Here is a 23910-nt window from a genome sequence, read left to right on the forward strand (position 1 = left end):
TTATACAATTTTAAAAACATTACAATACATTCATAACAGATTTCACAACACACTAAGTGTGTGAACTCAGGCCCCTACTCCACTACCACATGTCTACAACACAACATCCATGTGTACGTGTGTGTATAGTGCTTATGTTATCATGTGTGTGTATGGATGTGTCTGCACCCATGTTTGTGTTGCTTCACAGTCCCTGCTGTTCCATATTTTTAAATCTGATTCTACTGTTTGCATCAGTTACCTGATGTGGAATAGAGTTCCATGTAGTCATGGCTCTATGTAGTACTGTGCGCCTCCCATAGTCTATTCTGGACTTGGGGACTGTGAAGAGACCTCTGGTGGCATGTCTTGTGGGGTATGCATGGGTGTCTGAGCTGTGTACTAGTCATTTTAACAGACTATACCTACATGTCTATACCTCTCACAAATACAAGTAGTGATGAAGTCAACCTCTCCTCCACTTTGAGCCAGGAGAGATTGACATGCATATTATTAATGTTAGCTCTCTGTGTACATCCAAGGGCCAGCCGTGCTGCTCTGTTCTGAGCCAACTGCAATTTTCCTATGTCCCTCTTTGTGGCACCTGACCACCTGACTGAACAGTAGTCCAGGTGCAACAAAACTAGAGCCTGTAGGACCTGCCTTGTTGATAGTGCTGTTAAGAATGCAGAGCAGCGCTTTATTATAGACAGACTTCTCCCCATCCTAGCTACTGTTGTATCAATATGTTTTGACCATCACAATTTACAATCCAGGGTTACTCCAAGCAGTTTAGTCACCTCAACTTGCTCAATGTCCACATTATTCATTACGAGATGTAGTTGAGGTTTAGGGTTTAGTGAATGATTTGTCCCAAATACAATGATTTTAGTTTTGGAAATATTTAACACTAACATATTCCTTGCTACCCATTCCGAAACTAACTGCAGCTCTTTGTTAAGTGTTGCAGTCATTTCAGTTGCTGTAGTAGCTGACGTGTATAGTGTGGAGTCATCCGCAAACATACACACACTGGCTTTACTCAAAGCCAGTGGCATGTCGTTAGTAAAGATTGAAAAAAGTAAGGGGCCTAAACCGCTGCCCTGGAGAATTCCTGATTCTACCTGGATTATGTTTGAGAGGCTTCCATTAAAGAACACCCTCTGTGTTCTATTAGACAAGTAACTCTTTATCCACATTATAGCAGGGGGTGTAAAGCCATAACACATGTTTTTCCAGCAGCAGACTATGATCGATAATGTCAAAAGCTGCACTGAAGTCTAACAAGACAGCCCCCACAATCATTTTATCATCAATTTCTCTCAGCCAATCATCAGTCATTTGTGTAAGTGCTTTGCTTGTTGAGTGTCCTTCCCTATAAGCGTGCTGAAAGTCTGTTGTCAATTAGTTTACTGTGAAATAGCATTGCATCTGGTCAAACACAATTTTTTCCAGAAGTTTACTAAGGGTTGGTAACAGGCTGATTGGTCAGCTATTTGAGCCAGTAAAGGGGGCTTTAATATTCTTGGGTAGCGGAATGACTTTAGCTTCCCTCCAGGCCTGAGGGCACACACTTTCTAGTAAGCTTAAATTGAAGATGTGTCAAATAGGAGTGGCAATATCGTCCGCTATTATCCTCAGTAATTTTCCATCCAGATTGTCTGACCCCAGTGGCTTGTCATTGTTGATAGACAACAATAATTTTTTCACCTCTTCCACACTGACTTTACGGAATTCAAAAGTACAATTCTTGTCTTTCATAATTTGGTCAGATATACCTGGATGTCAGCGTTTGTTGCTGGCATGTCATACCTACGTTTGTTTATCTTGCCAATGAAAAAGTAATTAAAGTAGTTGGCAATATCAGTGGGTTTTGTGATGAATTAACTATCTGATTCAATGGGGAGGAAAAACTGGGGGATGGCAAAGAACGAGGAGAGGTCAGAGATGAGGAGAGGTCAGAGATGAGGAGAGGTCATAAAGGGGAGACAGAGAGAACACCTGACAGTCATTAATCACACACACGATAAACCCCCACCCACTGCCATTCACTCTCATTGCGACTGGACATCACACAGGGCAAACAAACATGCCGCACATCTTAATCAGGGCACCATTCCACTGCCATGCTATTGACAAAACAAAAACTGCACATTGAAGTCCTTTGTCTGGGTTGGTTTGTCAGTTTCCATACAGGTCAAGGTCTGTTTGATTGCCCTTGAGGCATCTAGATACTATCACAGTTTAATACCAGCTGTGTTCCAAAAACAGGAAGGGCAGGCAAGGATTGAACCAGGTAATATCAGGGACAAATATCAGAGAGTTCGGGGAAAACACCAAGCATCATTACAGATGAACCTTACATAGACAGGTAGGGTGAGAGAGGGGAAAGTTAGGAGAGGAATCTAGGCTTACGCTGGACATGCCACAAGAGCACACACTTCAACCAGGCCGCCAGAGGGGACCCCTGGGGGCCACAGTACCTGAGGGGGGGTTGGGGCTGGAGAAAGGGTCGGGGCTGAGGCACAAACCACCGGCTCCAGCTAGCCATACAACAGCCACAGATAGACGTAGCCAAGCACCAATTAGAAAGAGAGAGAGAGAGAGAGAGAGAGAGAGAGAGAGAGAGAGAGAGAGAGAGAGAGAGAGAGAGAGAGAGAGAGAGAGAGAGAGAGAGAGAGAGAGAGAGAGAGAGACTCAATATAAAACATGAATTGACAAATCCAGTGAATGTTTGACAGGTGGCAAAACAAGAATGGAAACAGAAAGCAGCATAGACATAAACAGTAAATTAGTTCAGTCATGCATGGATATGCACACATAACAGACACACTATACACACACGTACACTTGGATTGTGTGTAGTAGTAGACTAGTGGCCTGAGGGAACACACACTTCATGTATTGTCCAATCTGTTGTAAAATGTATTTTAATATTTCAAAATTGCATTATAATGTATATTGCTGCCTTCATTTTTGCTGGACCCAAGGAAGAGTAGATGCTGCCTCTTGTAGCTCAGTTGGTAGAGCATGGCGCTTGCAACACCAGGGTTGTGGGTTCGATTCCCACGGGGGGCCAGTATGAAAAATGTATGCACTCACTAACTGTAAGTCGCTCTGGATAAGAGCATCTGCTAAATGACTAAAATGTAAAGCTGCCTTGGCAGCAGCTAATGGGGATACATAATAAAAACAAATACAGTCTGAGACTTCCATGAATTAAGTCAATTGTAGTGAAAATGAGGGGGTTGTACAAAACAAAGTAATCAGCGATTGGACCATTTCTAGCTCATCAGTGTATCAAAGCCAATGACGAGTTTTCAAAACAAAAGAAATCGTCGGGGAGTTACTCAGATCCAGACTAATCGTGGAGAAGAAACTAACGTCCGTGGGCATGGCGTAGAGTTTGGCCAGAGCAAGGCGTTTGGGTAGCCAGGCAATGGATATGGCCCAAATTTGTAAATCTGTATTTTTTATTAAATGTGCCAAAAAGGAAAATGACAAATTACTATTAGCAATCAAGATAAAGATATAACATCCAGAGAAGAAAATAAAGAGAGGAGGAGAGATCGAGAGCATGATGGGTTGTTCATGGAAAATAAATAAGCACCTCTAAATTCATTAATGGAATGTTAATCAATGTGTCCTGTTAAAATGAATAAAGGAAAGAAAGTAAAGATTTAAAAAGTGAAAGAGGAGAAGCATGTATCAAGAGGGAGAGAGAGAGAGAGGAAATAATAGAGAAACTGAGAGAGAGAGAGAGAGAGAGAGAGAGAGAGAGAGAGAGAGAGAGAGAGAGAGAGAGAGAGAGAGAGAGAGAGAGAGAGAGAGAGAGAGAGAGAGAGAGAGAGAGAGAGAGAGAGAGAGAGAGAGAGAGAGAGAGAGAGAGAGAGAGAGAGAGAGAAAGAAAGAAAGAAAGAAAGAAAGAAAGAAAGAAAGAAAGAAAGAAAGAAAGAAAGAAAGAAAGAAAGAAAGAAAGAAAGAAAGAAAGAAAGAAAGAAAGAAAGAAAGAAAGAAAGAAAGAAAGAAAGAAAGAAAGAAGGAGGGAAGGTGGGTCTTTACAGGCGCACTGAATATCCTCTCCAGGCGTCTCTGAGCCTCTTCAGTGGGACTGAGCGGCGCCTCCTGGAGGTCAGATCACCAACAGGTTGAGCTCTGAAACTACAAGGCTATCAAAGCGCACTATTCTAGAGGACCACATGCAACACTGTTTCATAGACAACAGAACTGTGAGATGTTCGCTAGATGCCGTGCCAATCCTGAACTCACACACACTTGGTTACAAAACCTCACTTACACAGCATACCAACAGTGAACTGTGTGAATGCTGTGGGGCACACCAACACACACACCTTTTGGGTTATGGTTGGGGTAGTCTTTGATGAAACGGTTGATGAATTGTTCTGTGGTGAAGCCTTCTCAATGGGAACAGAGGACAGGGGAGAGGCTGCCACCTTCAAATGGTACACACAGATACATCCACGCCCACAAGCACACCGTAAGTAATGTACACACACATTCAAGTAGTCCATAAGATAAAGAAATCATACAACCACGCTGAACAAATTCAAAACTAACCATGCTCTAGACGTCCAGAGTCTAGCTAAGCTAGTGAGCAAATCAACAGTTGAGGGATACAAAAGCCCACATGGATGTGAAATCATTCACATCTCAATGCGCAAGGCGAAGCCAAGCAAAACTATAACTAGCTTGGATAACACAACACAAGCAAACTTTAGCCTTAGACAACTATAGCAAACTCAGATAGCCACTGTAGCGGTCAAAGCCAGCTTGTGGTTGGCTAGCAAGTAAACAAAGACCCTGAGAGGCCGGTAATTTCCAAAACTCAAAACACAAAATGTGTAGATAATTCTCTTATCCCAACGCCTGCCACGGTGGCTGCAGCGTGGCATTGAACTCTTCTCCCAGAAAGACAATGTCACTATCGGTAATTAGCTCTGCGGGTCTCCCTGCTCCAGGCTACAGCGACAGAACATTCCACCCCGATACGCTTTTTCCTCCTTTGGAACCCCCCCCCCCCCCCGACAGGCTAACCTCAATAAACAAGGCTTCCAAGCTGCAGATGACAGCAGGGTCTCTTGGGTTGAGGCAGTAGGAAAAAAAGAGCTACTGAACTTGTTGTTTTGCTGGAAGCTGTCTCAGCAGCCCTGGCGTCTCAAAGGAGAGAGATGTGAGGAAGGAGAGCTGTGTGAGACAGGCTCCATCCCTCATGAGAAACTCAGAGAGAGATGGAGCTCGAATCAGAGCAGCGAATGCAACAAAAGCTTCAGCCCCACGAGACTGTGCCCTTTAACAAACTGAGAAACAAACTGACTTTGTGCAAATGAGAAAAGTTCTGGAGAAACAAACAAGTTCAATAGGGAGTTGAGCCCATCGTGGCCCCAAAATGGAGCTTCAACTCTGCTAACAAGTGGAGAACTCAACAATTGAAGTTAGTTAAAATAAAACCCCACACACACACACACACAAAAACAGAGTTATCATGGAGACGCAAAGAGTGCTTTCTGTGCATTAGCGATTAACATCTGTTTTTTCACACAGTGGTCTCAAAAGTGGTCCATGCAGTGTGGACAGTAGGCCTACCTCAGGCTTCTTCACAGCTGGCAGTTTGGGGGGCTGGATGAACACCGGTGGTGGAGAGAGGGCATTCGCCTTGGGAGTGATGAAGGCGGAAGGAGGGGAGAGAGGCGAGGCTTTGGGAGGAGTAGGGGAGAGAGGCGAGGCCTTGGGGGCTTGGACGAACCCTGCAGGGGGAGTACTGCGGGAGGACTTAGAGGTGGGAATGGATGCTGAAGGGGGAGTGACATGGGAGTATTTAGAAGAGGGGACAAAACCAGCAGGTGGGGAAAGGGGGGTATATTTTGGGGCTGGTATGAACCCGGCAGGTGGGGCAAGGGGGGTAGATTTTGTTGGTGGGATGAAGCATGATGGGGGAATGGCTGGGGAGGATTTTGGTGCTGGTACAAACCTTGCTGGAGGGGCAAGGGGGGTACATTTTGGTGGTGGGATGAAGCATGATGGGGGAATGGCTGGGGAGGATTTGGGGGCTACAGTGGAAACTGAACGACTAACAGCAGTAGATTTTGGGGCTGGTACAAACCCTGCTGGAGGGGAAAGGGGGACTGATTTTGGTGCTGGTACAAACCCATTTAGTGGGCAAAGGGGGGCTGATTTTGGTGCTGGTACAAACCCAGCAGGTGGGGAAAGGGAGGCTGATTTTGGTGGTGGGATGAAACCTGCTGGAGGGGAGAGAGGGGAAGGCTTTGAGGCAGGGATGAAGCCTACGGGTGCAGACTTGGAGGGAACCGAGGTCAAATTAGAAGCAGTAGGAGGAACTTTAGCAGGTGCAGCCGACACGGGATTCTTATCCTCCTGTTTTGAAACTGGGCCGACATTAGGGATAGATTTAATCTCAACCAATTTAGGGCTTTCTTTTTCCTCTCTTTTCACTGCTTCCTCTTGTTTTTTTTCAGGTGGCTCATCCATGCGTGTGCGAGGGCGGTTCCTGGTCCTCCCGCGGACCATGAGGCTGGCCAGCCCTGCTGATATATCGTCCTTCTCCTCCGTCTTGATGGTGTCGTGCTTGAAAGAGAACAGTGGAACCTTTGGGACCTTGGGCACAGATGATGGCGCTTGCAATGGCACCAATTTAGGAGGTTCAGGGGCAGGTTTGGTAGGCTCAGGAGCTGGAGCATCCTCCTCTTCTGCAGGTAGTACCTTCCTCACCACTTGACGCACCACCTTTCCTACCTTCTTGCGGGTAAGGCTATGATCATCGTTGTCCAGGTCTGGCTGTCTGGCACTGCCGTTGGCAGAGCTCCCATTGACGGCACTGCCGTTAACGGATCCATTGGGCTTGCTGTTCCCGTTCAGCACAGGCTCAGGGCTAATCATGGAAGCTCTGCGTGGGTCAGGGCTCCTGAAGTGCTGTGCTGGCATCTGGATTAGAGGCACTGGACTTTTGAAGCGTTCAGGGACCTTTACGGCCCCGCGTACCCTGGGTGGCGAGGGACTCCTGACCCTGACCCCGGGCTGTGTCTTGGCCGGCTCAGGGCTTTTGGTGCAGAGTAGGCCCCTGCCTGGCTCCAGACTGGGCACGGACTGGGAGCGGCTACTCATACTGCCACTGTCGCTGTCTGACTACTCACACAGCAGGGAGGGAGAGAGCAGAGCAGCAAGACAAATGAGGAGAAACCAGAACAGACTTAAAGTAAACTCACGCAGTTCAGCTTAAAGCATATGCAAACTCCACTTTGGTAACTAAACCAAAAACGTAATCTGAGAAGCCCTGGGTTTGTCTGGATCGTCTGATAGTGTATGTATGGTTGACCAAAGAGATCACAGGTCCTGTTTGCTCTCCTGGACAGGCGTGCTGTTATGCTCACCCAACTGCCACATGCCTGCCCAGGTCCTGAAATAGAACAGGGTGGGTTGATATGAGAGGTGGTGGGTGGGGGTTTCAGACTGAGATAGCAGAGGTGTCTATGGGTGCTGACTTGGCCCCCTCTCTGTACTGCAGCACCTTGCTTCTAATGGCAGATCTAATGACACACACACACAGCACCTTCGCTCAGCTGCAAGCAAATCCTGCTATTTCACTCAAACACACCTGTGCTGAATCCTTCTCCCAGCTGCATATCACACACTAACACACTGTCCTTCCTGGCCTCACTCTCCACGCTACTGAGCACTGTGCCAATGACACACATTCTTATCTCTCCCCTAGTATTTCACGCTTGAATATCCTTGCCGTCCTACAGGCCTTATGATAACCCAACACACTGCACTGCCTTCCACAGACAGAGCCTACCTCCACCTAAGTGGCTAACCGACACTTATGAAGGTCAACAACACTTTAATGCAATAATAACCTGCTTTAGTGTTTAATCTTCCCCTCCTCCTATGCTCCAGTCGCTACAGTGCCTGACATGGCTCCATGGCTCCCATGGGGGGCTTAGCTGTGGTTCCCCCCCCAGACAGGAGGCTGAATGTTGGGGATGCAGCCTTTGGGATGCCAGCAGGCTGGGGATCAAGGCCTCTACTGTTCTTCTGTCTCTCTCCCTGTCTGCACTGCTGCAGATTAAGTGTTAAATAACACTGTGTGAGCTCTCAGACTGGGAGAGGAAAAAGGTCAACTGTGGTTCACCATCTTCGCTTTCCAACCAAGCTGCATTAATAGAGAAAACTGGAAATGTGGATGATATTCATAAACTCTTGAGGGACAATAAAAGTTGACAAGAAACATACTTGTTTATTATCAAAACCAATAGCCTTCATCAGGCTGTCAGAAACACGTTGGTTTTAATAATAAAGTATTGTCTCCCAAGAGTTGCTGAATATCTTTCATATTTGTGCGCGTGTTGAATATTATATCGCCCCGCGACCCTCATAAACTGCCTGTTTGTTCATCTTTAGGCTACGTTGGGATATGGCTGCAATTCCCACAACGAGGCTACAGATTATTCAGGAAAAAAATATATACTATTTACAAAGCAATTACAGACACCTCACACAGCGCGGATCCCCAGGCTTTTGTTGTGAAATTAAAAAGGTGTAACTGTCTGTGACATTACATCCAGAATAGAAAAATAACTACGCTCTTCCACGTTGTGCCTCTTTTCACATCGGCCTGTTAGTAACTGTCTATCGTGGCGAGAAAGAAAGTTTGCTGCTGGCAAACCTCCAAGTAAAAGACCAGTGATGTGACAGGTGCATCTCAATAGTCTGATGTGGCTTCCTCTCCTCAGCTGTAATGATACCATAATGGACTCCAATCCCCAGAAACCTGTGATCCCTTTAGTCATACACTATCAGATTCCTGATTAAGCCTACAGCAGGGCCGTTCAATTCCGGTCATGGAGGGCCGAAACACTTCTGTTTTTTGTTTCTACCTGGTAGTTATTTGCACTCACCTGGTGTCCCAGGTCTGAATCAGTCCCTGATTAGAAAGAGAGGATGAAACGTGTATTGTAGAGCCCTGCTCTAGAACTTCACAACATGAGAATGATACCAGTCAACTTACACCCTGATTTGATGTCTTGGAGCCTGGTGGTCTGACCTCTTCTTTGACCTAAAGGGTTCGGTAAGACAAGGGACTGAGGTCAAAATCTAGGACACTTAGAAGAAGTGGTCACTCGCCAGGGGTACTTGAAGGAAACACTCCCCTCATTGCATAACATGCAAAACACACACCATGCTGCAAACCTGGATGTATGCTATGTGGAAGAGCTATCTATCACTTACCATACCACACACCACATGGTGTCTATTTGAACGTTAAGGCTAATATTATTCACAGACACTAAGCTGTAGCAACAAAGGAACATTAATATGGCCCGTTTTTTTGTAAAAGTGACACATGAGAACTACAAGGCCTGCTTAAAAAGGCTTTGGATTTATTTTTACCATTTACCACTATGATGTTTTATTTTGGGTAACGGTTTGGGGAGGCGTCAGTTTACTGTGGAGCTTCAGGATGTGTTGTGATGGTCAAACAAAATGGCAGTCAAACCAAATGAAATCAAAAGCCAGCTTGGCAGTCAGAGCTCCTCTAGAATAAAGTATGTGAAGCAATATCACAGAACTCGTCATTTTGCCAAAGCAAATTCCTCCAGTCAAGGTTTTCGGCGGTGAGTCAAACACTGATATTGGATCATGCCTCCGATGACAACGATTACTTTTAGCACACCGTCAGAAAACCACGGCAGAGGCATGGCTATCAGACCACAAGCTTTCAACGACGTGACACTCTCAAGCCCCAAAATGTGGTCCTCTGTAGCTCAATTGGTAGAGCATGGCGCTTGTAACGCCAGGGTAGTGGGTTCGATCCCCGGGACCACCCATACGTAAAAATTTATGCACACATGACTGTAAGTCGCTTTGGATAAAAGCGTCTGCTAAATGGCATATTATTATTATTATAAAATGGACACTTAGTGGAGGAGTGACACATGCAGGGCACACATTTCTACATGCAGAGACACCAACGTATCCCACCCCATGTCCCCACACCGTGCAGTGCTGCACCAACGGTGCTGTGAGGAAAACTGAACAGGACTTCCCTTTTGCTCCCAGAAGGAAAAGCGTGACGAGAATGCCATGTTGGCTGTGCTGATGTCATGAGCTGTGCCGGATAAGGGGGGAAGAGGGGGGAGGGCAGGAATGGAGAGAAGTGCTGGACAGACGGACGGACAGATGGATGGAAGGGTGGATCTTCACAATAGAGGCCAAAATCACTGGTTCTTCACTCTAGGGGCCGTAACCAGTGGGATAGTGGAAGGACCACGTGTCGCAGGAAGTGAAGTGAACAAGTCTAGAGTACCAAGAAAAGCAAGAGGAGAGGGATAAGATACACAAACATACAGGAACACACTGTACACAGAACCAAGACTCAACCGTTCAGTGATTTGTGGCACACAAAAAGTATCTAGGAAATGTTGATTTCATCACAGTAAAAAACGAACAGAACACCAATACAGCAATACCTACACATAACCTTTGGGATATTTCCCCCCCAGAACAGAGAGCGGGTGAGTCAGTCTGAAGACTGGCTCTGGCTCTCCCACCACAGGCTCTAATGTGTCTATAACATGGGGGTTGCTGAGGTCTGCTGCTTATCTGTGGACACTGGGCAGGTTCAACCAGGCAGGGGCCAGGGAGATAGGACAGGGCTTTTTTTTAGGATGAGCCACATGGGCATAACGAATCAGAGGCCAACATCAGGTTGGATAGCCAGGTTGACTCTCTGGTTCCCTCTGAACACACACATACACACACACACACAAACACAACTGTGCATACATATAAATACTGTTTATACACACACACACACACACACACACACACACACACACACACACACAAACATGTAACAAAACACCATCATACACACGCACAGAGAGCCATCTAAACCGGATATAGCATGGTGACTGACACTCTCTGGCAAATGTGACTCAGCCACTGTTTTGGGAGAACACTAGTTGACTTAGCTAATAACAACAGAACAAAGCCATATTGACAATACTGAATCAATGCAGTAAAGAGATAGGCCTATGCCCAGAGATAATGAAAATAAAAGCTGAGGAACAGACTTTAATGTCTATTAGTCACTGTGAAACATGACAACTGCTTTCTGACTGACTCTGACATTAAAAGCAAAGATGTACAGTTGAAGTCGGAAGTTGACATACACTTAGGTTGGAGTCATTAAAACTTGTTTTTCAACCACTCCACAAATGTCTTGTTAACAAACTATAGTTTTGGCAAGTCGGTTAGGACCTCTACTTTGTGCATGACACAAGTCATTTTTCCAACAATTGTTTACAGACATATTATTTCACTTATAATTCACTGTATCACAATTCCAGTGGGTCAGAAGTTTACATACACTAAGTTGACTGTGCCTTTAAACAGCTTTGAAAATTCCAGAAAATGATGTCATGGCTTTAGAAGCTTCTGATAGGCTAATTGACATCTGAGTCAATTGGAGGTGTACCTGTGGATGTATTTCAAGGCCTACCTTCAAACTCGGTGCCTCTTTGCTTGATATCATGGGAAAATCCAAAGAAATCAGCCAAGACCTCAGAAAAAAAATTGTAGACCTCCACAAGTCTGGTTCATCGTTGGGAGCAATTTCCAAACGCCTGAAGGTACCACGTTAATCTCTACAAACAATAGTATGCAAATATAAACACCATGGGACCACGCAGCCGTCATACCGCTCAGGAAGGAGATTCATTCTGTCTCCTAGAGATGAACGTACTTTGGTGCGAAAAGTGCAAATCAATCCCAGAACAACAACAAATAACCATGTGAAGATGCTGGAGGAAACAGGTACAAAAGTATCTATATCCACAGTAAAAACGAGTCCTATATATAGACATAACCTGAAAGGCCGCTCAGCAAGGAAGAAGCCACTGCTCCAAAACCGCCATTAAAAAGCCAGACTACGGTTTGCAACTGCACATGGGGACAAAGATTGTACTTTTTGGAGAAATGTCCTCTGGTCTGATGAAACAAAAATAGAACTGTTTGGCCATAATGACCATCGTTATGTTTGGAGGAAAAATGTGGTGGCTTGCAAGCCCGAAGAACACCATCCCAACCGTGAAGCACGGGGGTGGCAGCATCATGCTGTGGGGGTGTTTTGCTGCAGGAGGGACTTGTGCACTTCACAAAATAGATGGCATCATGAGGAAGGAAAATTATGTGGCTATATTGAAGCAACATCTCAAGACATCAGTCAGGAAGTTAAAGCTTGGTCGCAAATGGGTCTTCCAAATGGACAATGACCCCAAGCATACTTCCAAAGTTGTGGCAAAATGGCTTAAGGACAAGTCAAGGTATTGGAGTGGCCATCACAAAGCCCTGACCTCAATACTATAGAACTTTTGTGGGAAGAACTGAAAAAGCATGTGCAAGCAAGGAGGCCAACAAACCTGACTCAGTTACACCAGCTCTGTCAGGAGGAATGGGCCAAAATTCACCCAACTTATTGTGGGAAGCTTGTGGAAGGCTACCCAAAATGTTTGACCCAAGTTAAACAATTTAAAGGCAATGCTACCAAATACTAATTGAGTGTATGTAAACTTCTGATCCACTGGGAATGTGATGAAAGAAATAAAAGCTTAAATAAATAATTATCTTGTCACACCCTGGATCTGGGGACTCTATATGTTGAGCCAGGGTGTGTAGATTCTATGTGTTTGTGTTCTGTGTTTGAGTTCTAGTTGTTTCATTTCTATGTTGGCCAGTGTGGTTCTCAATCAGAGGCAACGAGTGTCAGCTGTTGCTGGTTGTCTCTGATTGGGAACCACATTTAAACAGGCTGTTTTCCCACAGTAGTTGTGGGATCTTGTTCCTTTTGGTTTGTTCCGTGTTGGTTGTTTAAACCTAGGACGTCACGTTTATTGTTTTGTTCGTGTTATCATTTTGGATAATAAAGTATGTTTGCCTTCAACGCTGCGCCTTGGTCTACTCCGTTCAACGATCGTGACATCTCTCTAATATTATTCTGACATTTCACATTCTTAAAATAAAGTGGTGATCCTAACTGACCTAAGAAAGGGAATTTTTACTAGGATTAAATGTCAGGAATTGTGAAAAACTGAGTTTACATGTATTTGGCTAAGGTGTATGTAAACTTCCGACTTCAACTGTACGTAGCCTGATAACAAAGCTTATTGGAAACGTGATTTGATTTGATATGACAGTTAAGAGGGACAGTCATCTCAGGGGTCTACAACTCAACACACAACCAACAGTGACAAAACAACACTGATCTTGAGTAATCACTCGTCCACTGAGAGAGTGTTAGAGTTAGGGCATCCAGTTGGTGTTGACAGAGGAAACAGCACACACTCTTTCTGCATCTCAGATCCACTTTGTACTGTAGGCTAGGGTTAGGCTGGTCCCCCAACAACAGAAAAGGGAAGTCAACCCACAGATGGCACCCTACACAGGAAATCACAGGATAGCAGATGCATTTTCCACATCCAAACTTACAGAAAGGCAAACAATGTTCTCAACAGTTGGTCAGAACAATAGGCTAGATGAGGAAACCCACAAAAAATCCATCTGGAATTTCCACAAAAGACTATGGGTCTGCATTGCTAATAGCATAGCTCACTATACCAAGTACCAACACACACTGAACAGTCAACGTGACTTTTCCAACAGGGGCGAGACACAAAGACACAAAGGCTCCATTCAACTTCTGCCCAATCTGCCTATGAAAGCCAGTTCCAGACAGCTACCACCACAGCCTTCCTGGCAGACACACTCCTTTCACTTCTACTATTACAGTATTCTACTGTCGCAACATGCTAAAGCACACAGATCAAACCAAATGAACCAAGTTACTTCGGCTAACACTTCACCAAGGCTCAAGCAAAAGGCTGTTAACATAGCTAGCTAGCATCTCCAGAGCCAAAATGGCTCCACTTAGCTGAGCCTGAGCTCAGTTACAGTGAGAGATAGCCAGCCCCCCTCACTGTCAGCCCTAAAATGTGTGTTACCAGCCAGGCAGGCCCTGGTAGAGACTGCACACTCAGCCCACAGATTCCTCCACAGAAGGCCTCTCACTTTCCCCCAACAATCCTGGAACCACGGCTCCTCCTTTACCTGCTGTCCTCTGTGAAGGTGAGTAGTGGTTAGGTTTGGTAGATCCAATCCTTCCCTGACCGAAATAAGCCCTTAAAACGACGTTGGCGGTAACGGGTGTTCAACCCAGAGTTAGTAGAGTGTGTGAGAAAGAGCTAAGTTAGCCGGCAGACTCATGTCATGTCACACAGGGCACAGGCTGGGGAGAGGAGCCCCCTGATAGGCTGACTATTCTCAGAGAGACAAGGAGAGGACAGCTGTCACGATACAAGGGTCCAGGGGGCTAAAAATAGCCCCCCCAGAACCAACACTGCTGCCACTAATGCCTCCCCTGGTTCCCTGGCTAGCCCCCCACCCTACCCCGAAGAATTCAGGGCAACTAGCAGCCCTCTCTCTCCCTCTTTCTCTCTCGCTCTCTTTCGTTCCTTCTCGCTCACGGAAGTTGCTGTCTCCTCAGCTGCTCCGTGGGGACCCCAGTGAAGTCAGTGTGTGCGTGTGTGTGTGTGGCCTATGTGTCAAATCTCTGTTGTGACTTATTTGAGGAGTGATGGATGTCTGATAAATGTAGTGTAATAAAGTGTTTTGTTGTTGTTAGACAGTCCACTGTAAGCGTGTGTACAACATACCTGAAGGTGCATGTGTGTTTTGATTATGAGGGAAGCGTAGTCCTTTCTCCTGTGTGCAGGTCTGTCTGAGGCTGGGAGTGGCAGAACGAAATGCGGAAAAGGAGGGGAAACGGAGGAGAAAACCAGAAGCGCTATGATACGGGGCACAGGAAATGACACAGGGCTTGGTGCCTCCCTCACTCTCACACAAGGGAGGAAGCATGCTGTAGTGCACACGGGGTACAACATTAGGCTTCAATCCTCACACATTCTCTCTCTCTTTTGATGAGGGGAACTGTAATAAACAGTCAATAAGTAAACAAACAGTGGTGCAGTGTCACTAAGGGAAGAGGCACACAATACCATATTGATACAATTTAAAGGCACATAAATCAATGGTATTATCTACTCACACCATCCTAACAAAACAAGCCCTCGGGCCACTTAATATAATTTCAGAACTATTTCTCATTATAGTACTATTCTCAATGTTATATCACTAAACACCAGTAGAGGGCAACACTTCCTACTCAAGGCCTTGTAAATGTATTCACCTCCTTCACATAGCCACTAGGGGGAGTAAGAACACTAAATATAAACCAGCCTATATGTTGTGTGACAGTGAAGCAGCAGCACAAAGACAGAGTTGATTCTTCACCAATCAAAACAAACTGCCATCACTCTACAGAGGAAGAGAGCAAACTAATCCAAGTCATGTGGGCTCCCGCGTGGCGCAGCAGTCTAAGGCACTGCATCTCAGTGCTTGAGGCGTCACTACAGACCCCCTGGTTCGATTCCAGGCTGTATCACAACCGGCCGTGATTGGGAGTCCCATAGGGCGGCGCACAATTGGCCCAGCTTCGTCCAGGTTTGGCCGGTGTAGGCCGTCATTGTAAATAATAATTTGTTCTTAACTGATTTGCCTAGTTAAATAAAGGTAAAATAAAAATGTGTGGCTCAAAAGCTTAATAATAGTATGACACCAGGCTGATTTTAGAACACGGAGCACAGAAATGCAGTGATGTAACTGAGTTAGTGTGTGTACCTCACTGTTTGTGTGTGTGGTTGCATGCATACTCGCTTGTGCATGCAGTGTTTTTGTGTATCTACTTGTGTAACGTGTGTATTAATGCATAATAACCTTATAGATCAGTGGTGCAGTATAGTACAGATAGATCTATCGGACTTCATGACATGAGCATTGTTAACAGTAACTAGAAGTTGCTTCAAGGAACACTGATGGTGAGAGAGACAGAGCGGGCCGGGAAGTGTGTCCACTGGATGCTGTGTGTGACAGCGCTCCCATCCCGCTGAATGCATGGCAAACAGTAGGATCAAAGAGGAACGTAAGGTATGCGTTTGTCAGCAGGGAATAACAGGAATAACATGCTGCCTCTGACACGCACAGAGCCGGAATGTCCAATCCCCTCTACACTCAAATGCATGGTATTCAACACAATATTCACAGTACCCACAGGGGAAACAATGCCCTACATTTCACAACACATGTTTTGATTGAAAACACTACAGCTGGGTTACATTTTATTACAATTCCTGTCAATTCAGAGATTGAATCTGTCGTTCCCCCCTCCGGACGAATTCCATGTTGTCCAATTCAATTGACAGGAATGTAAAATGAATTCACCCATGCTCTGGTAACACACACAAACACACACACTATGATTTCCTCCCTAATCCCTAGTCTTCCAGGTTGATTGGTGTGTATGAACCAGGATGTGAGTGCTTCTGTAATATTGTGACCATCTGCTGCCCAGGCCTGTTGACAGGAGAGCCTATCCTATCTAGTAAGGGTATTAGGGGAATATCACAAGTCATCGAGGAATGAACACTCTCAAATCAGTGCCAAGAGCACTCCCTGTTCATATAGTGAACATGTTATGGCAGTGAGGTCATGGCTCCTAAACACATTGATTACTTCTAGCCTCAGAGCTCTGGTCATCACTGTCACTGACTCAAACAGGATAATATCCTCCCATTCATTTTGATGAACATACACAGATTAGTACAACTGAGGGCTGTGCCATCTGTCATATAACGTCACTATATTTTTCGTATTTTTGACGGTATGGCAGTATTTTACAGTATTTGATGTTTCTGAAATATATAGTGAAATTTCTGTCTTAATATGTTTTATGAGTAGTGCATGACCCGAGGATGGCAACAAATGAATTCTAAGTGGTTTTAATGGGCTTTCTCCATTCTAATTGTTTTATACTCAACCAAACCAGGACAAAACTGATAGTGAAGTAGTCCAATTTGTAGAACTTCTCATTTATTTAGCACTGCGTAAACATATCGTTATAGACGGTATTGTAAAAATCTATACTGTTATGTGGATCCATACCGGTATACCTTAAAAGACGATATATCGCCCAGTCATTACACATTTACATTTTAGTCATTTAGCAGACGCTCTTATCCAGAGCGACTTACAGTTAGTGAGTGCATACATTATTTTATTTTTCATACTGGCCCCCCGTGGGAATTGAACCCACAACCCTGGCGTTGCAAACGCCATGCTCTACCAACTGAGCTACATTCCTGCCGGCCATTCCCTCCCCTACCCTGGACGACGCAGGGCCAATTATGCGCCGCCCAATGGGTCTCCCGGTCGCGGCCGGCTACGACAGAGCCTGGATTCGAACCAGGATCTCTAGTGGCACAGCTAGCACTGCCTTAGACCACTGCGCCACTAGCCCAAATCCTCTACCATCACACACATAACTCATCTTTCACATTACAACAGAAAGAGAGACATACACACAAAGTATGCATAAGCTCACAAACACGCTGTTGTTTGTTTAAGGTTTTGATTTTCGTCTTTAAACACTCCCAAAACACTGACTCATAGAAAGAATAGCCACAGCTAAGGCATAATAATACCCCTTACAGTATTCAGAGGAAAACCATTAGCTCAATACAAACACACACACATTTGACATGTTTAGTCATTTAGCAGAAGCGCTTATCCAGAGCGACTTACAGTACATTTACATTACATTTTAGTCATTTAGCAGACACTCTTATCCAGAGCGACTTACAGTTAGTGAGTGCATACATTATTTTTTTTATACTGGTCTCCCGTGGGAAACGAACCCACAACCCTGGCGTTGCAAACGCCATGCTCTACCAACTGAGCTACCTCCCTGCCGGCCATTCCCTCCCCTACCCTGGACGACGCTGGGCCAATTGTGCGCCGCCCCATTGGTCTCCCGGTTGCGGCCGGCTACAGCAGAGCCTGGATTCGAACCAGGATCTCTACAGTAGTGAGTTTATACATTTTCATACTGGTCCCCCGTGGGAATGGAACCTACAACCCTGGCGTTGCAAGCGCCATGCTCTACCAACTGAGCCACACACACACACACACACCCCCGCCCCCCTCCCTTGGCAGGTTCCAGTCTATGCAGAGTGTTGTTCTGGCCCATAAGGCAGGTGTTATGAAAGCTATAGTATGAAACAACACCAAATCTGTCTTGAGCAGTCCTTACGGAGACCATGATGGTACATTATGTTCAGAATAGAGTTCACTATCTATTAGCTATTCAGTACTTATGTAGACTACGATGGTATGTTTAGAATAGAGCTCACTATCTATCAGCTACTCAGTACTTATGTAGACTACGATGGTATGTTTAGAATAGAGCTCACTATCTATCAGCTACTCAGTACTTATGTAGACTACGATGGTATGTTTAGAATATAGTTCACTATCTGCTAGCACGTCAGTCCTTTTGGAGACCAAGATGGTATGTTCAGAATAGAGCTCACTCTCTGCCAGTTGGTCAGCCAAGACAATAGAGCATCCTCCCTTGTTCAACCCCTCCCTCTAGGTTGTAATGATGTCAGCCTGGAGGAGAGGGTACCTACTGGCTCTTGAAGGCCACTCTGGCCAGGGCTGCTTGTTTAGCTAATGTATGGGGCCTTTAGCTTAGCAAAGAGCCCCCCCTCCCCATCCCTCAGTCTCTCCATCTCACACAGGGTTCGTACAGACAGTAGCAAGTCAAATTCAAGGACTTTTAAGTACTTTTCAAGCACTAATATTTATTTTCAAGGACCGTCAATTTGAAATAGTTCCTATTTTGCAATTGCTTCTAGTCGCCAACAGATGGCAGTATATCGTCACAACATCATACCTATGTTTTTTAAACTTACAGGCTCTACTCAATAATTAATGTCTCTAGTTATTTACTACATACATGAGTGGTAAGTCAGGACTGATGATGTTGACTGATTTCCTTATATGAACTGTAGCTCAGTAAAATCTTGGAAATTGTTGCATTTATATTTATATCAGTGTACATAATATGAAATTGTCTTTATACTGTATTTCACTAAATGTTAAGTCCCACAGGCTGTCACAACACAATGACATGAAGGTGAATTATGTGTATAAGGCCCTTAGTTTACTCTAAAATGTTGTTTTCTATACCCATTAGAAGAAAAACAAGCTAGTAATGTGTTTGATAAGAATAAAGACTCTCTCATGGGACCCTATTTAAATTTTAGAGGACCCCACATGGGTCCCGGACCCCAAGTTTTGGAACCACTCTACTACCAACCTCTCTCCCTGCTTGCTTCAATGCTTCCTCTCTCTGTGTATCTCCTTTGCATTCTTCATTGCAGCCTGACTCACCACTGTCTGTCTCACTACTCTCTATAAAGAAAAGGTATTTTGTTATGAGAACTCTTTTGATTATAGCTAGCTAAATTTCAGTCAACTGCTCCTGCTGAGGTCAGCTCCATTCAACGTTAGCTTCTAACTTCATCCTTCTAGCCAGCTAGTTATAGCTAGCTACCTGGCTAATAGCCAGAGCCCTTGAGCTACCTAGCTAGCTAGACATCTGACTGAAATATCAGCACTATTTACCAGTTGTACACTCATTCTCAGAGAGTCAGGGGGGGTTTGTTTGGTGGATGTCTGTTGACATGGCAGGAGTTAAAATAATTCCCACTGTCAGCAGCATCTCTGCTACTTGCCACTGTACGTCTGGGCTGAGCTAGTTCGTTTCACCTCTCAGCCTATGTGGTGGGCGGAGTGGTGAACGAATGCGCTGCTAACACGGTAAATTTTTATTTATTTATTTCACCTTTATTTAACCAGGTAAGCCAGTTGAGAACAGGTTCTCATTTACAACTGCGACCTGGCCAAGATAAAGCAAAGTAGTGCAATAAAAACAACACAGAGTTACATATGGGGTAAAAAACATAAAGTCAGAAATACAACAGAAAATATATATACAGTGTGTGCAAATGTAGCAAGTTATGGAGGTAAGGCAATAAATAGGCTATAGTGCAGAATAATTACAATAGTATTAACACTGGAATGCTAGATGTGCAAGAGATTATGTGCAAATAGAGATACTGGGGTGCAAAAGAGCAAAATAAATAACAATATAGGGATGAGGTAGTTGGGTGGGCTAATTTCAGATGGGCTGTGTACAGGTGCAGTGATCGGTAAGGTGCTCTGACAACTGATGCTTAAAGTTATTGAGGGAGATAAGAGTCTCCAGCTTCAGAGATTTTTGCAATTCGTTCCAGTCATTGGCAGCAGAGAACTGGAAGGAATGGCGGCCAAAGGAGGTGTTGGCTTTGGGAATGACCAGTGAGATATACCTGCTGGAGCGCAGACTATGGGTGGGTGCTGCTATGGTGACCAATGAGCTAAGATAAGGCGGGGATTTGCCTAGCAGTGATTTATAGATGGCCTGGAGCCAGTGGGTTTGACGACGAACATGTAGTGAGGACCATCCGGGGGAACAGGTCGAACATAACGAGCCTACATGAATCATTCATGATTCCAGTCGTTCGCAGAGGTAGGCGCGATTAGAACTTATATCAAGAAGTCTTCTGAGCGTTGATCAACACTGGGAACGCAATAAGTGAGTAAACGATAATTAACTAAATAAAAAGCTGAGTAAACAGTATTTCACAAATAAAATGGTGTGTAAACGGCGTTTAAGTGTGTTTACCCTCCACTACATCCCTGGTTGGGTCTGGCAAAACCCATTCATAAACATCAATATCCTGCCAGGCAGGATTTAATCTACATTTCCCCAACATTTTAGCTATCAAGGTGACGTTTGGTGGCGCCTAATAAGTCAGTTCTCTACCTGCTTGGCTGAGTGGCAGTGTGGGTGGAATAAGTGAGTTCGCCTGGCAACCAGAGTGCGAAACACATAAGGAAATAAAACTCTGTAGTCTGCCTGGAAATTAATTTGCAAGACCAATACATTTTTCTAATACATTTCATATTAACATATCTGATCATCTTCTGTTCTCCTCTCATTTTAATTAAAGTACTTTTCAAGGTACCAACTTGAAAAAAATTCTGATTTCCAAGGTATTCCCGTACTTAAATTTCAGAGTGCCAAATTCAAGTACTTTAAGTACCTCAAGCACCTTGTGTGAACCCTGCTCACAGTCATATTAGGAGGGAGGTCCTCATCAAGAGAAGCCTCCTCCTGTGTACACACACACACAACACACACACACAGCTTCTGGGTTCTCTCCTCTCTGCACTCTTGGCCTCAGAGGAGAATCTATTCTTAGCTGCACTGAGGGATTTGCAGCACTGCAGTGTACAGTACACATCCCTGGCGTGGCTAACACAGACTGATAGCATCTCTTGAACTGGGAGGAGACACACACAGTCACTGACTGTCTGGGTTTCATAGATTTAACTTCTGATTACAAAGCTCAGAATGACATCAGAGATAAAGAAGTAGAATGAGGGTTGAGAGAGATTTAGTGTGTGTGTGTGTGTGTGTGTGTGTGCATCAGAGAATTTGAGAGAGAATGTGTGATGCGTACCTGGCATCCATTCCAGGTACTGTAGCTAATCCCCACACAGCCCCTATGCAGCTGTAAGCACCACCAGTCTGACCTTGTTTTGACCTACTGTACTGAACACTATGGAGAAATAGATCAAGTGCCCACATTTTCCATCTCATATAAGAAAAGAAAAAACTAACAGCAACAATAGCTTCTTATATTCTACATTCTAATGTATTGAGCAGTTGATGCCTTTGTACACTTCCCTGCTAATGTTAAGAGCACCAATGTGCCTCAAATCCACATGACAGTGAGTCCATTAGAAACCACGTACTGTACATCAGCAACACTAAACCATAGGAGTACACTGCATTACTTTCACACAGGGCCTTATGTATGTGCAATGGGTAAGCAGACAGGCAGGCAGACAGGCAGACAGGCAGGCAGGCAGGCAGGCAGGCAGGCAGGCAGGCAGGCAGGCAGGCAGGCAGGCAGGCAGGCAGGCATGCAGGCAGGCAGGCAGGCAGTGGCTGACGTCTGTTGAGACTTAGTTGCATAGTCCGCGTGGAGAGAGACCATGCCTGACCGGGCTCCACTTGCCATGTCTCCACTGTGCTCCAGGGTGGCAGATATAGGTCACTGTCGCACACACACACACACACAAACCAGTTCCAACCCCCTCTCCACCTGAGGAGGCTGGCCGAGCACACGACAAGGCCCTTAGCCCGCCAGTGTGAAAACACAAAGCCTGCCTGATCAAAGCAGAAAGGCCCAGAGAGGGCAAAGGCAAGCCAGCCTGTCAAAACACACATCAATCATGCCATTACACAACCTTGGCATTTAACCCTATACTCGAGCTCCCGAGTGGCGCAGTGGTCTAGCTGTGCCACTAGAGATCCTGGTTCGAATCCAACCTCTGTCGTAGCCGGCCGCGACCGGGAGACCCATGGGGCGGCGCACAATTGGCCCAGCGTCGTCCAGGGTAGGGGAGGGAATAGCCGGCAAGGATGTAGCTCAGTTGGTAGAGCATGGCATTTGCAACGCCAGGGTTGTGGGTTCGATTCCAGTATGAAAAATTAAATTAAATTAAATTAAATTAAATAGAAAATGTATGCACTCACTAACTGTAAGTCGCTCTGGATAAGAGCGTCTGCTAAATGACTAAAATGTAAATGTACTTGTCTTCATGACACTTCTTTTGTTTGATATACGACCTTTATATCCTTTTAAAACTGGTAATGGCTGTCTGGGACACCCAGTCAAGTCAAATAATATATTGTTCAGTAAAGTAGTCTATAGTATTATACTGCCCTCTAGTCTAGGAGAATAGTACAGAACAGGCAGTCTAGGACACCCACAGTCAATGACAACTCTCTCCAGACCAGTGCTCCTCAGTTGGAGATAAATCTCACTTCACATGGCTTGGTCAGCCGGTCGATCTCTAAGGCATCCCTAGTCGATCACAAAACATTTCTGAAAAAAAAAAAAAAAAGATACTTTTTTAAAATTTGTTTCGCGCTGTTGGTCGTAGGTGCACTCGATTCAGCAGCCCTAGCGCCGGGAATGCAAAGTGTTCCCATTTTCAACCATTTCATGTGTCTGAAGGTAGAACTCCGCCTACCCAGCAGGCCCAGAGAGCAAATCAAGAGCACCTATAGGTCTACAGCTGGCCAATCAGATATCTCAGATCACCGTGTCTGCACAGTTTCCTCGAGCCATAGGCGTGGACTGTAAAAATAAGCCTTGAATGCACAGCAAAGTTGATACTGTGAGATTTCAAAACTTAAAACTATGACTAGCGGTACCGGAGCGCCAAGTCTAGGTCCAAAAGGCTTCTTAACAGCTTCTACCCTCAAGCCATAAGACTCCTGAACAGCTAATGATGGCTACCCGGACTATTTGCATCTCCCTACTTCCACTCACGCTACAACCAGCACTGCAGCTACAATGAATGAGTATAGCAAAGTGTTCCGATAAGCTTGCGTTGTTATTATTAGCGGCTTGTGTCTTTTTTAATAGAGGAATATTTCACTTTCTCTGGTCATAGGAGTAACATAGGAATTGGTGCATGAGGCAGAAATAATGCAGTGCGACTTCAGTTTTGCCATCAGCTGGAAGACTGTGTCACATTTTCTCAGCAGAGGGACGATGAGTCGGGTGAGAGGCAGCCTCACCGCTGCTCTCTCCCTCCCCTCAGACTAACCATCAGATTCAGGCCATCAGTCCAGTAAAAAAAGAATATACTGAACAAAAATATAAACGCAACATGTAAAGTGTTGGTCCCATGTTTCATGGGCTGAAATAAAAGATCCCAGAAATGTTCCATATGCACAAAAAGCACATTTCTCTCAAATTATGTGCACAAATTTGTTTACAACCCTGTTAGTGAGCATTTCTCCTTCGCCAAGAT

The 23910-nt window shown here is 45.0% G+C and overlaps 2 protein-coding genes across 2 annotated transcripts in view; both read right to left on the reverse strand.

Annotated features, from left to right (window-relative positions):
• LOC311106195 (unconventional myosin-XVIIIa-like) overlaps positions 1 to 23910 on the reverse strand; it is a gene marked incomplete at its 3' end in the record, with an annotated part of 152707 nt that overhangs the window by 72384 nt on the left and 56413 nt on the right. The window lies entirely within an intron of this gene.
• LOC311105701 (uncharacterized protein) lies at positions 4221 to 10100 on the reverse strand (the record flags this gene model as incomplete). The annotated part of the gene is made up of 5 exons (XM_084147919.1): positions 4221 to 4238; positions 5584 to 5789; positions 5994 to 7140; positions 9023 to 9070; positions 10062 to 10100. The coding sequence occupies 5 exons, from the start codon at positions 10098 to 10100 to the stop codon at positions 4221 to 4223; spliced, it is 1458 nt and encodes a 485-aa protein (XP_084004045.1).

Source organism: Coregonus lavaretus (genome assembly GCF_964263955.1).
Source record: "Coregonus lavaretus genome assembly, chromosome: 30".
In the NCBI taxonomy this organism is placed as follows: Eukaryota; Metazoa; Chordata; class Actinopteri; order Salmoniformes; family Salmonidae; genus Coregonus; species Coregonus lavaretus.